Source organism: Neodiprion lecontei, chromosome 2 (assembly GCF_021901455.1).
Source record: "Neodiprion lecontei isolate iyNeoLeco1 chromosome 2, iyNeoLeco1.1, whole genome shotgun sequence".
Lineage (NCBI taxonomy): Eukaryota > Metazoa > Arthropoda > Insecta > Hymenoptera > Diprionidae > Neodiprion > Neodiprion lecontei.
In genome coordinates this window covers 2743245-2757543 of record NC_060261.1, presented here as the reverse complement: position 1 = coordinate 2757543, position 14299 = coordinate 2743245, and the positions used below count along the sequence as shown (strand labels likewise).

Genomic DNA, 14299 nt, shown 5'->3' with positions numbered 1-14299 from the left:
ACACAACACAAATAAATAACAGTGACCTAAATTCATGAGAAAAAAAAAATCTTCATTTAATATAACAAGTTATTTTTTATTAATACATAAGAAATGATTCAGAAGATTATGTCTCGCATAAGCTTTTCGAGGCGGCGATATTGGACTGGAACTCAGATTTGGTTTTGTCTAAATAAAATACTGCTACAATGTTACTTGGTGATAATAAACTGCAAGAGTCTTTTGATCCGTCGAACTAATGCTTCGATAAAAGATCGATCCGTCGTAGTGAATTCTCTTGGTGTGTCCATTAGTTGGGTAATAAAACTGTCCGATAGGGTGGAAACAAGCCCTTGCTTTAGATCGGACAACATTTCTGCAGATATTCTCCACGAGACTACAGTTTCATCCAAGTTACTCGAAGACACTGTAAAGAGAAGAAGTAATATTTTACCTATTGAAATATTGTAAAAATATTCAACATAGATCTCCAGATGCCGCTTACCTTGAGATCTGTTGTGACGCGTCATTGCTTGCATGGCAAAGAAGTCTAAGTGACTCCATAAAATGTACAGACTATGTTCTACGATTAATGAACAGTACTTGAGATCTCCGCGTTTGCATCGCGCTTCTTCCGCTAGTCTTTTCTCGGCTATTAATCGCTGTTTTTGAATATCCAATTCACCTTCCTCTTCTGTTATGTACTGAAGAAAAAAAAAAACGAAATTTGATTTCAATTTCAAAGAATGTCATTGGTGAAATTTTAAATTAGAAACGTGTTATCATGTTAGCACTCACTTTTTTAAGGTCATTTGAACTCATGTCTTTTATAATCGAGGCATTTTTAACCATTGTGTCTAAATGCGGCAGTTCTGAGTGAAGTAACGAAGTAGAAGAAACAAGTTGCCCTATAATTGCACCCAAATGTATTCCACCAGTGGAATCTTTTCCTCTTCCATCTCTAAGCCCAGGTCTGTCTGTTAAATAAGGTTCAAAAAGTACGTTTTTTATTTTCTGATCCATCCGGGTGTGTTCCATCTGTAAAAGCGAATAAAGAAAATCAGAATTTTGAACACAGTTCAATCTTCAATCAATGTAAATGAGTTGCGTCGGTAAGTTTGACATACTTGATTACGAGTGTACAGCATAACGTTGGCAGCAATTTGTATTGCGCACGAATGTTGTTGGGTAGCTTCCATTTGTTGATGTAGAGGTACGACGGGAGGCAGTTGTGGCTGAAATCTGGAGACCATGGAGAGCATCAAACGTTGGAGCCTATAAAGATGGGCTCGCAATTCTCTCATGCCTGTACTATCTTCAGATTTGTGTTCGTTAGAGTTGGCTCTGGCCAATTCCTCGTCAACAAGTTTATACATGTCTGAAAAAGAAGAGAATTAAATATTTGCATAGAATAAAATAGAAATAAAATCATGAAAAAATCAATTGAATGAGAGATGCCTACCAATGTTGGCAGACCTTGCGATGACCCCGGTGAGACTGGCGACTTCTTTGAGGAACAGAACATTAGAATGAGGTGATGCATTCCGTAAAACCATTTCAACGGTATCTCGATGACTCTGTAAAAATCCGCAAACTTGTATGGCACAAGACTGATTTTCCGTTCCAAGGGTAGTCAGCAAAGCATCGCACAAATAAAGTGCAGGTAAAAAGATTTGCTGATACCGCTGACCTATGGAAGGCACAAAGGATATATCTCCACCTTCAAAGCCCACATTTACGTCAGGATGCTGATCGAAAACACACATGCTTGATAAGCAAGATAGGACTTTATTTTCCAGAAGACATTCGGCACCCAGTCTGGTCGACGCCATTCTGCAGAGCGTTGCCATTTTTGATTCGTATAAATACAGGGGCCGCAGAGTGAGTGGATCTGGTTGAAGCATTGTTCGCAATAAATTGTCAGAATCCAGAAGACTGTCTACCATGTGTTTAAGGTACCCTCTGCTAGCCAGATATGTGACCCACGTATTGCTGCAATCGAATTCTAAAATTTTGTCGAGGCACGATAATGACAGCATTTTACAGACGTCGTGTCCACCGGAACAATCGTGGGACAATATATCCATCAACTTGTTACCGTAACTACTGATCACTTGTATCGTCGCATATCGATGCGAACGCTCCTGTAGCGGCGTACTTCTATAATACGAACTATCTAACTGACTAACATACATGGAATCCATGTTGGTCACAACTTCCGATCTTTCCAAACTGACTACACAGAGGAAATTGAGAAGTGCCCCATAAAGATGGGTTCGAACTTTTTGTGAGGATACACCAGAATTTAAGATCCATTGAAGAATATGACTAAGGATAATCTTCATCATTGTTGTATTTGCAGCGGAAGACGGTAGCAGCTCATCGTCAGATTGCATGGAGAAGCTATTACGAAGGTTTACTAGTAGTACGAGCACGGTTCCAGATACAAGTGTTTTGATTTCGTTCAAAGCTTCGCAAGACGTCATCTTCTGCAGTAAATCATGTGACAAATTTAGCAGAAGATTTTGCCTCTGAGCAGCGGGAAGTTGCTGGTTCGTTGCGACAGAGAATAAAATTTCAGTTGTTTGACACCAGCCCTCGACGAACTTCACAGTAGCGTAAGAAAGGGTTTTCGTTTGATTTCGTTTCAAGGCGTATGCAAGGATAGATTGCAGCTCCTGTTGCACAAGCTTACGCTGAGTCGCAGTTGCGCTAGTTTGCGTACCAGCCAATTCTTCTGTTATAAGATTGTGAAGTTTTCTGATATCTATAAGCTGGGGACTTCCACCAAGTGGAACTGGAATGCTGCAGCGTCCCAACACCATTTCAATTTGAGACGGATCAAAGTATTCCCAGGACTTTGGAGGATCTAGATTTAACTGGAAATCGATATAGTGAAGTAGATCCATCAGGAGTTTTTGGGATGGCACAATTTGATCTCTGTCATGGATTAGATTGCCGACTAGTCTTTGAATCAGGGAGTTCTGAAGGCTGCCACCAGCGACGCGCAATTCAATTGCCGATATTTTTAGCAGCCAGGACATGCAGGCAAGCTCAGTCGCTCTGTTCGCTCCCTGGAATGGCAGCTTGGAAAGATGACGTTGTACGAAATCTTGATTGGTGGCTGTCCGAAGGAACCGAAGTACGGAAACAGAGGTTTTGTTATTTGAAGCCAGTATGTGAAGGAACCAGTAGCAAGCCTCTGTAATCTTGTCACGGCCACGCTCCAACGATAATTCCAATATCCCGAGTATAGAGTGCAGACAAGTCCTCGGAAAGCCTAGTATTCCAGGTTGTTGAATTGCAGTTTTTCTTATGTCCTTAGTGATGTCGAATCCAAGTAGGTAATGAGCTATGTTAGGCGCAGGGCGTGTTATGCTCTGCATCAAGAGGGACAAAATCCTGCCCTTGCAATTACCGCTTCGTTTTTCATTCCCAATTTCTTCCTCAGACTCAAAGTTTTCGTCAGAATCCAGACACTCTACGAAACCATGCCTGATCGTCGTTGCCAACGAAGGAGTAGACGTGAATGTAGAAAGTAACTCTGAATCTGCTCCAGGTTCGTTGGCGACGCCTTGAACAATGCCAACTGACACAAAGGCGTGTTGAGTGAGCCATGAGTTGTAGGATATGTATTTAACGATGTTAATCATGTGGTCTGGTTTTCCCGTGCGAGGATTTACACCTAGCAAAAGGCGGGATAGCCCTGTTAAAATTCTGTTGGTTGAGCTGGCTGCAGCCAATTGAACCATGTAATGATATTGGGCTGCCAATCCATGCTCCAATATCTGCAAACAGTGCAAAGTGCTGCTTTCGAGGCTTGTTTTACCAGGAAAATCGTCGTAAGTATCCAAAAGATGGCATCCTTCGTCAAGTATGAGCAGAATGACGTGTAGAAACTCGGAATTTGAGTGTAGCAACGTTATCAAATGGTGTCCAGGAGGAGGATTGACGACAGTCGATTCACCGCCTTGTAGTTCTATTTTACATCCGATAAAGTCTTCGATAGTTGGCTCATACTGTGTTATCAATTTAATGAATATTTTCAGACAGGCATCGGACACGTCCCACTTTTCCCCAGGATTTTTATACGACCGTGTGTTGAACCGCAAAAATACGGAATTTATTATGAAATGTAAGTACGGATCGAAGCCTGGATTTCTTAGGCCAACACCCAGAAGTCGAGGTATCGGAAAATCAGTAAGGACATCTAGAAGCTCCAACATTGCTCTGGTCAAAGGAAATTCCTCGTTTCTAGATTCAATTTCTTCTAATTCCGTTTGAATTCCTCTCGGTTGGTAGCTGCTGGTCGTTGGTACGGTACTCAGTATTTGCGCAGCTTCCAAACTTTGCCATATGGTAGATGAACTCTCCGGAGATTTTGCCAGAGCTGCGAGCGTTCTGACTAACGCACCTTTTAATGGAATCGGCATAGCACAGCCCACCAAACCAATAATAGAAGGCAAGACGTTCCAGCCTGGATGCTCGCATATCGCTATTCGAGAAACTTCATCGTAGTAAGCAACAACCCGAACGACTAGAAGCACAGCTTCCAAGCCTTTGACCTCGTGAGGTGTGATACCTTTGGGATGATTTCTTTGACGGTATACCGTGTCTTGTGAAGGTGGGAGTTCTTGTCGCAAATTAAAATAGTAGCGACTCAAGGAGTTGAAGAAATGATCCCAGGAAATGGTCGTTGCCCCCGAAGGTCCTGAAAAAATTAAATGCAGTAATAACACAAGATTACCTCTTATTAATAGACTTTCAAATCAAGTTATCAAGCCGTACAGCTTACCATTAAGTTTCAGAAAGTTGAATGCTTGCCTAGCCGCTGGTAGGGAAGAAGCAAGTGATGCTAGCATTCTTAGGTAGGGTCCAAATAGCCCGCTGGGCAATACTTCTCCGGCGACTCTGACAAATTTGAACAGAGCAACTTGCCTTGGAGGTAATCGGCTCGCATGCAAAGTGCTCGGCATATGAGAGGAGTCGGAATGTTGACACCAATAATCCATTGCAAGGTTCAAATTGAGGGGATCCTTTTTGTACAGTTCAGCGACAGACAGCATGAGGTACTCAAAATGGTTGTCAAGGTTCATGGGAGGTTCGATGCCTTCTTGTTGATAGGCTTGAACGATACGCATTGATTCGTCGGCTCTATTTCTCAACTCTTTCACCTTCAAAGGCATGAGTAGTATAAAATCAGAGATGAGTGTGTGAATGTAACGAACATAGAATTCCTCATTGTGGATGTGAGAGCTTTGAAGTAGAACTTCAGCCAAAAAATGAAAAGCCTTGTTTGCCAGAGCAGCTTCCACCAAAATTTCATCCTCTTCGGTGATATTTTGTGTAGGACACAGATTGGGTGCAGATTTTATAGTTGCTATGGCAATAGCTAGCGCAAACTGAATCAAACCACGAAGTCCGGCACTTTCCCAATTTACATTACCAGAAGTTAGCTCGGTTACGAGCTGTGGCAACATGTCAGGATCGTCAATAAGCGGCATTGCTTTAACAATTGCTGAAATTTGAAAAAAAAAAGAAAGTAAATCATCGTTCGACAGTCAAGGAATAATATGCAATTATCTGGATAAGGCTACTTATTATCGTAGACATACTTTCACCGTCCTCTCTGGTGTGAAGTGAGCTGAGATTTATAGAATTGAGCAAAGCCATAATCAATGCCAACGTGACTTTATCAGGGCCACCAGTCCCATCCTCAGCCTCCGGATGACGATTGTGAAGTAACGACAAAAGTCTGTGAGTGATGTGACTGGGCAAAGCTGACTGAGCTGACCAAAGGTATAAAATATCGGCAAGATCCTGCCTGGCACCGTTATAAAGACGCATGACCATGTGATGATGCTTGGCTCCTCCTAAGCCTCTGTTTTGCTGCAACAGTTCTTGTTCCTAAAAGAAGAATCTACTTATAATAGCGCCAAGTTAAATCTTGTGCTATTACCAAATACAAATTTTTTACCTTCGTCGGATCCATATCCTCCAAAAGGTTCAGGATCCTGTCCAGCAGGCCGTCTTCCTGCATTTTGTTGGTATACTCCGTAATTTGCTTGGTAAGCGTAACGGGTGTGTCGAGAACCCAAGTATGACCATTTCTGGCTTGAACCAAAGTCCTCAATGTTGAGGTGAGAGCTTTCTTCCCGTCATAGTACAGAAGGACAGCAGTTAGGCCTCGTGTCAATCCAGGATGATGCGGCATTTGAAGTTGAGCAGTACAGAGTAAGTCAAGAGCCATAAATTCATTTAGTTCGTACATGTCGGATAATATAATTGTCTCGTCAACCAATTCTTTGGACAAAACCTGGTGACCTAGTCCAGGCAGAGTTATACCCTCCGTCACTGCATTTTTAATTTCCTCACGACTCTTTGCATTCTTTGCCTAGAATGAGGATATGATAAACTTAGCACATGGCAATCAAGGTCTCCAAGTCGCAGCTACTACATGTTGAAATATTATGCTTACAGGATTGCTTAGGAGATTTAGAAAATTCTGTCGGTGATTGCGAAGCGCTTCCATAAATTCATGGTATTGTGGATCGTGGGAACTGGGTGCAGAGGTAATATATTGATCGACGAGACTCTGGAGTTCCTTGTAAGGAGTCCACATGTCCTCCGTACTTGTCTTTTCTGTAATAGTAAATGGTGTCGATGTGACAAAACTTAACCTAGGAAAATTCAAATTCACGCTAAAACGAATTATCAACCGAAACGTGAATTGTATCACTGAACAAGCATACAAAATATGAAGGTAAATACAACCACGTATTTTGACAGACAATTGATCATAAACGTTGTTGCATTTGTACCGGTGATGAAGTTGGGTAAAACTAGGTTATGTCACGTTACAACCGGGAGAAGAGTTCCAGTAATTAATGTAGAATAAGTTAGACGCATACGCAGACCTACCTTCAGTCATCCTTGCGCTATTTAAACTAAACTCAGAAGGTCAAATTCAACAATCACTGAAGAAAGAGACAAACACTCATTCGTGAATTGGCGGTTGGCGCTGATTTGTAAAACCGCGTGAACATGGCTGCGTTCATGATACATGGTCGCGAGCGAGCAGTGGTCGCCAACTTAAAAAAGGTAAATAATTGATCAATGCCACCCACTTAAAAAAAAAAGAACCTTCTTCATCAATGGAACTCGGTTGGGTCCAAGCGTCATTGGATTTCACCACTACGTTACTCAATCCGATCGCTAAATGCAGTTTGGATCAAATTTATAACAAAAAAATGCGCCAAACTTCAACCAAATATATATTTGTAGCGCTTTTTTGATTTATGTTGCTATTTTCGTTGGCCACTCGACGAAAAAACGTCATTACTCGATGTGTTCCGAGACTCGTCAATGCGAATAATAGGCGATAAATGCAACGATTTATCAGCTCCACGCAATCAAAAACGATGATTCGTTCGATTTTAAATTTCCAAAATGAAAAATAACGATCGACAAGCTCGTGGTTGAATATAAAATTTGATAAAAGATACCGGAAATGGCCGAGGTCTAAATTGTATTTCGAAAAATAAAGTATATACGTATGCGAAGCACGACTTCCGGAAGGACAGCTGCGATCGAAGTAAGAGCAGCAAGTTGTCCGTGAGTGTAGACAAGTGTAGCATAAAAACACAGTGAGATCGGTATCACGGAGTACGCTTTCACCTTTGTCTGCGGGAAGGAAAAATGTTTTGAACGGTCAGTACTAAAGTATATTAATCTAAGCTTGAAAGAATCTCATTTATTTGTTTTTTTTAATAACCCAAACGCCGTCCGTCGCAAAGCGTCTGGAGCGTCTGTTTTATTTTCGCGCCGTCCTCAGACGCGACGTCACTGACAACTCGGATGGGTTATGTTGGTCCACCATATCTTCGATGTTTTTATAGACTTCGGTTCTACATTTTGGAAAAAATTTTCGCCTCGCGTCGCGTTTTTGAGGTGCTCAGTTATGTTTAAACTTTTACAATTTTTTTTCGTAAAAAGACGAACTTTTTTTTAACGTTGTTGAAAACCAAAATTAACCACTTTTGTCGCGATTCTGTGTGTGCATTGTCAAAATCAGCTGCTTCATTGTTAGTTTATTACTACATTGTTCGAATCAAATCCTGCTGCATTTTCTTGACCCCCCTCAATTTTTAGAGGCAACAAGTATATCACACACTTGTGTACATATTCTCCATGTTGTTGTCTCTAGTCTGATATAGCGAAGGCTAGAATTACACACTAGGTTCAAAAGTTCTGTGATTTATATTCTTTTTTCTTACTTTTCCTTAACTTCAATAGAATACAAATTCCATTTATTAATGCTTTTTCTACCCTGAACGATATTCTATTTTCAGGAAAACCATCAACTTTCACTGTTGCCTTATGTTAAATTCAAGCATCGATGTTTTCGATAACACAGGTTCTACTACTGTACCTTTAATCGTCTCACCTTTACGCGCAACAATTACTGAATATAAAACAAATTTGCATGTTTTTATATTTCTCTTTCTGCACCGTTCTGAACAGATTCGTTTGGTTTTTTTTATTCAACGATTAATTAAGTCACAAAGTAGACAAACTTGTTCTAATGATCACCGTTCATTTTCAGGGTTTACAAGTCGAACATATTGGAAAAAAATAGAAGCAGCACTGTTAAAGAATAAAAAAATAAAAAATAAAAAAAAAGAACAAAAAAAAAACGAAAAGAGAAACTTGAAATTATCCTGAGAAATTTTAGAAAAATGGAGTAAAAGAAAGACTGGATATGAGATTAAATAACTTAGGTGATAATAAACAGAAGCAATTTTCCAGTGTGTTAAATGAAGCGAAAGATATTCTTCGACGCAGCTTCAATTGTCTAGAGACGAAGTTGCCTGCCTACGCGAGGTGAAAATGCGACGTCCGTCGAAAGGCAGTAAAACCGTGTCGATAAAGAACTTTGTTAGTAAAATTTTGAGGAGAAAGAAAGAAAAAAAAGAATATTAAAATTATCATTGAATACAAACAAGCTAGTGTAATTTATGCAACTTGTTAAAATATGGAGGAAATGCTATTCGGCAATGATTTTAAAATGTTGAGATTCTTTCCAGCATAGGCAGGCTAGCTTAACGTTGGAAGTCTTGGAAATTCTCTCTCTAGTGACAACGGAAGATAAAGAAAGAAAGAACAGCTCTGGCAGCTGCGAAATTTTTAACAACGAGGACTTCAAAAGCACGAAGGCGGGAGGATCGAAAAATCTAACGGAAAACGGAACGGTGGTCAATGCGGTGGATGGAAGAGAGATGGATCCGTCAATGTTTGTCACTTACACCCCTCAAACAAATGGAGTCCCACAGGAGTCCAAACTTGCAACCTACATGGTAACAAACAGATTTCATTATTTTCGTATAAAAATGAGGAGTCGCACTCGCAAACTAAAATTAAGAAGGTCTAGTTAATTTTCACCTTGAACTCTGAAAAGATAACATCCTAAATTGTAACATAGTGCTAATCGATCAAGATTTTCCGTTAATTGTACTGTTTTTCCATTGATTTTTACACAGTAATTTTGCCTTTAGAAAATATTTATAACATCGAGTTATAGGTAATAATTTTCACACTTAATAATCGTGACGTTTTATGAATCTAGAACTGCCAAAGCTCTGGAGTTGCCCTAAACACAGCTGTAGTGACAAAACATCTCTCCGGCCTTTCACTGGATGCACAAAAAAAAACTACTACCAGTCCGGAATTTGTGCCGGGACGAGGAATTGCAGGTAGCAATAGTAGCTCGCCAAATATATTCAACAGCTCCTATCATTCCCAGGAGAATGTCGGAGGAACAACTTATTTCTACCTCGGGACGTCGACAACGGAAAATGTGTCAAGCGAAGAAGGAGTCGAAGCTGTAAGTTCACCAGACAGAGATTTGAATTTCGCCTCCTTAGGATAAATTTTAACTCACGTAAACGAGAATCAACCACTAATGAGGCGAAAAAGTTTGTATTTAGTAACCGTAGTATATTTTGAAACTTTTGTGTTCCGGTAAAGCGACTACACAGAAATCGTAACGAGAAGTATTTCTTCTAGATTGGAACCGCTGGCGCAAGTCAGATAGGATACGTTTATCCAGGGACCCCCTCTCACCTGCAGACTGCCAAAGCAGCAAAATCTCCCGCATCGAGTAGTCCCTCGGCTCCTTCGACGCCCCCTCCACAGGCCGTTCCGAGTTTTTTTGTCAGCGAAGGCCTGCGACTGGACATTCTCCAAAAAAATGCACTAACGTTAGCTCAGCCAGACCCGGTGCAGTTTCCAGATTTGCCAAACGAAGTAGATAACTACCATGAATTATGCCCTCTCGAACCCATCCATAAATCCACATCGACTGTCCTCGGCTATCAAACCTCCACGTACAAAGCGACCAGTTTAAAAACCGGGACTCGCTATTGCCTGCGCCGAGTACACGGTGAGTCGTGAAGCATATTTATTGCTCTGGTTGGATGGTAAGCGTTATTGTACACGAGCAATCTTACTGTAACTGAGAATTATTCATTTCAGACTTTAGACTTGCCAATACAAAATGTATGGTCTTGGTCGATATGTGGAAGCGGTTGACGCACACTAATTTGGTCCAACTGCGAGAAGTCTTCACCACCAAGACCTTTGGTGATCATTGTATGTACCCAAATATTTTTCTCCCAGCTTTTTCATATTAATCTTTTTTCATTTCACTAAATTAGGACTATTTCAGCCATGGTATTCGTCTATGACTACCACCCTGGGTCCGAGACGCTCTTGAACAAACACTTCTCTGCTACCGAGCTCAACGGCTACTCAGATCCGTTTTCGTCCGACCCCAACGCTCCCCGTCCTTACAGCCACACAAAGAACACCATATTGAGACAACAGCACAGCAGTATGCTGCCAGAAAGCGTTATTTGGAACTACATTATACAGCTGACAGCTGCTCTCCGGGTTATTCACGCAGCTGGTAAGTGATTATTTCATTTTTTGAACATTATTCAGACTTATAGTAACAGTGAGCAGATTTCATATGGCTCTACAATCGCAAAGTTACAATAGAAAGAAGTAAATTGCGAATAAATTCGAAGTTTTTATTATATTATCGTTAGTTTAAAAATTTTCTTCAGGTATTGCGTGTAGATCTCTGGACCCTACAAAGATAATTCTCTCGTCACGAAGTCGGCTGCGTCTCAGCTGCGTCGCGATTCCCGACGTTGTGACGTTTGACGGTACAGCTGCGAATCCGTTGGCACTAATGCCGCATTATCAACAAGAAGACTTGCTCGCATTAGGAAAACTTGTGCTAGCTTTGGCTTGCCGTAGTCTCCTAGCGGTGCATCGTGACAACATGCAGGCCTCCCTGGAACTGGTCGCTCGCACCTACTCGTCTGATCTCAGAAACCTTATATTGTACGTATTTATATTCCATTCTGACATTTTTGCCTATTCTCTTGACCTGAATACGTTTTGTCTAACTTTATTGAGTAGTTTACTCTCGCTCCAGTTACGATAAAGAAATTCGTCATTTCAGGTACCTGCTATCTTCTCAGCAGCGGAGAAGCGTCACTGATTTAATGCCAATGATTGGAGCTCGGTTTTATACTCAACTCGACGCCGTCCATCTTCGTTCAGACGTTCTGGAAGATGAACTTGCCAAAGAGCTAGAAAACGGCAGACTGTTCAGACTACTCGCAAAACTGGCGACCATCAACGAACGGCCAGAGCTGAACATGGAGCCAACGTGGGCTGAAACCGGCGATCGTTACATGCTGAAACTGTTCAGAGACTACGTGTTCCACCAAGTAGCGGCGGATGGAAGACCGTGGTTGGACATGGCCCACGTTGTATCTTGTCTGAACAAACTCGACTCTGGATCTCACGACAAGGTGAGTATTTAGATTCGAGTGATTAGAGTGTTAGATTCAGAAATAGATAAACGGTTGGCATTGCGAAGAAATTTCAAACATTGATCAATACGTCACTTCAATCGATCCTCGATATTTCCTGTTTAGATTTGCCTGATGTCGCGGGATGAGCAAAGCGTGTTGGTCGTTAGTTACGCCGAGTTGCGACAGTGTTTGGAAATGTCATACGCCGAGGTTGTGCATTCTGCGAAGCTGGACGCCGCCTAGGCAATAAAAAAAGCATTGAGTCCAACAGCGGCACAACAGCATATACTCCGAACCATCATTGTGATATCAACAGTTAGCGCTACTACAATTTCTACATTACTCAGGATCGAGGATGATCCAGAGTTGTGGACATGGATTTGGAAGTTCCGGACAAGTCGAAGCGGATGGTGACGCGTGGAGTGAGCTTTTTGATGTGTTTTTGAGATTAAAAACGAAATAAGAAAATAACAATATAAGGAAAGGGATGAAGGAATAAAAGGAGGTGGAGACGACGAAGAATAACGGCCCAAAGGAACGCATCGATTGATGATGCGTTAATTTGAATATAAAATAGGTACAGAAGAAAATCATTAAATGATGTAAAAATCGAAATAATAGTACATATTTCAACATTCAATGAAATCCGCTATGTTGCTACATATACGTATGTACACACAAACACACAGAACTTAATCATGCGCTAAAATCTTAAAATGATACTACTACAACCTAATACACGGAGGCTCAACACAGCCTGTGTATAGGATAGAGATCATAGGTTTTAGGATACAGCTGGTAAGCATTAATTTTGAAATAAATGTTTATTTTTGAAAGCAATCTTAAACGCACGTCTTGTTACTTTTTTCGCAAGTTTTCATTGTTCGAACAATGTCCATGTTTCCATCGTAGGGTCAGAGTCGGGCTAGGTTCAAATTACAGTCGAAAAGAAACGAGATTTGAGAGAAAGAAAATAATTTCCCACATCCGAAATCTCGTTTTTCATTAGCTGTAATTTGAGCCTAACCCGATTCCGACCCTACCATGGGAACATGGTGAATAAATTATCCCCCTCCCCTCGTTTTGAGCCGATAACAACTACGATCTGCAATATCGATTGCCGGTAAGAATGGAATCACGTCGGAGCGGGGCGGTTGGATATTAATCATTTGAATACTCCTCCGGCAGCCCGGTGACAGCGAATTATTGTCTCCTCAGTTACTTCCGCCGCCTTGTTCTCCTCTATATCTATGTATGTACGTAATAAAATACGTACATACGTACAACGTACGCGTGCATAAATAGGTAGATGTAACGTTGTAGCCGCATGTAGTGCATTACCTCCCTCCCACCCTTGCGGACAGGCTCGCACTCAAACTTGATCTCATTTCCTTCGCAATTACTCGCGACAGTCGAGTAGACAGACGACGTAGGTATATTAAAGTTCGTGTGTTACGTACATAGGTATACACACGTCGGAGATGTCGGTGATCTACGTATAGATTACGCATACACGTGGAGCCCGAAATAAGCAGCGATGCAACCCGTCAGTCAGTCAGAATATATATTCCCCGTTGTCAACCGACTCGACAACCATCATTCATTTAATTGCGTTAACGTCACCGACGAATTGTAATTCCCTGCCCTGAATCATCTGGATCACTCGGCTGGTTTTCTTACGTCGTCCTAAGACGCTTTTCGGTGTTCGTTTCATACGTCCGGCGGTTGGCCCTTGGGAGTTTTTCAATCTCCCGTTATTTTTTCCGCTTCTTTCCCGCATTGTAACGATTTAATGCGAATTTCACGTCGCATATACGAACTCGCCGAAAAAAAGAAATCCCCTGGGTATTCGAATGAACGTCGAAGACGTATATCGTTCCTCTCTAACGGAATTCGATTCAAACTTGAAACTGAATCGAATCCTCGCGACTTTTCCGCCCCGCGGTATGCCCCGAAACCATATAAGATTGTTGGGGTGACGAAGAATTTCACTGAATAAATGATACGCGTAAGGAACTACATACGTGGCTGGTAAAAGAACATCGGCTATAACGGGAAGGAGAGATACGTTGTGGTGAAAATGGAACGCGGTATGGTGCAATATATATCACGTGTAATAACTAGGCAGACACAGAAATGGGGAGATAAAAGAAGAAAGAAGGCGCGAGAGAAAGAAAAAAACAAAAAAACTGTCGTATTATGATGAATCCTCTACCGCTGCAACTCTCTCTCTCTCTCTCTCTCTCTCTCTTCTCATAGAATAATTTTTATCTTTTTCTCCTGCGCAGCTCAACTACGTTGATTAAAAGCGTTCTAATAGTTCTTACGAAGTTAAAAACAACGGCCGTACATTTACAATTCGATATAAACATATACATACACGTTGCGTATACGTGTACAACGGACGGACCGAAAATAAGGGTTAACGATGA

At 41.3% G+C, this 14299-nt stretch overlaps 2 protein-coding genes across 5 annotated transcripts; one reads left to right on the top strand and one right to left on the bottom strand.

The window, feature by feature from the left end:
- Positions 1-55: 55 nt before the first annotated feature.
- Positions 56-7048, bottom strand: LOC107216713 (nuclear pore complex protein Nup205). The gene is made up of 10 exons (XM_015653985.2): positions 6901-7048; positions 6458-6621; positions 5957-6373; positions 5595-5886; positions 4775-5497; positions 1442-4690; positions 1107-1357; positions 778-1017; positions 485-683; positions 56-406 (listed from the first exon to the last, which is right to left on the bottom strand). The coding sequence occupies exons 1-10, from the start codon at positions 6908-6910 to the stop codon at positions 192-194; spliced, it is 5760 nt and encodes a 1919-aa protein (XP_015509471.1). The 5' UTR covers positions 6911-7048; the 3' UTR covers positions 56-191.
- Positions 7049-7556: 508 nt separating this feature from the next.
- LOC107216720 (PAN2-PAN3 deadenylation complex subunit PAN3) lies at positions 7557-12714 on the top strand. 4 transcript variants are annotated; one of them, XM_015653994.2, is made up of 10 exons: positions 7557-7689; positions 8585-8916; positions 9066-9335; positions 9605-9862; positions 10045-10420; positions 10513-10629; positions 10706-10945; positions 11106-11388; positions 11510-11864; positions 11991-12714. In XM_015653994.2, exons 2-10 carry the CDS (start codon positions 8869-8871, stop codon positions 12108-12110), a joined length of 2067 nt encoding a protein of 688 aa, XP_015509480.2. In that variant the 5' UTR covers positions 7557-7689; positions 8585-8868; the 3' UTR covers positions 12111-12714. The 4 variants fall into 4 exon arrangements, with proteins under 4 accessions (XP_015509480.2, XP_046587042.1, XP_046587041.1 ...); XM_046731086.1 differs by lacking the exon at positions 8585-8916 and having other exon boundaries at positions 9071-9335; XM_046731085.1 differs by lacking the exon at positions 8585-8916.
- The last annotated feature ends 1585 nt before the right edge of the window (positions 12715-14299 follow it).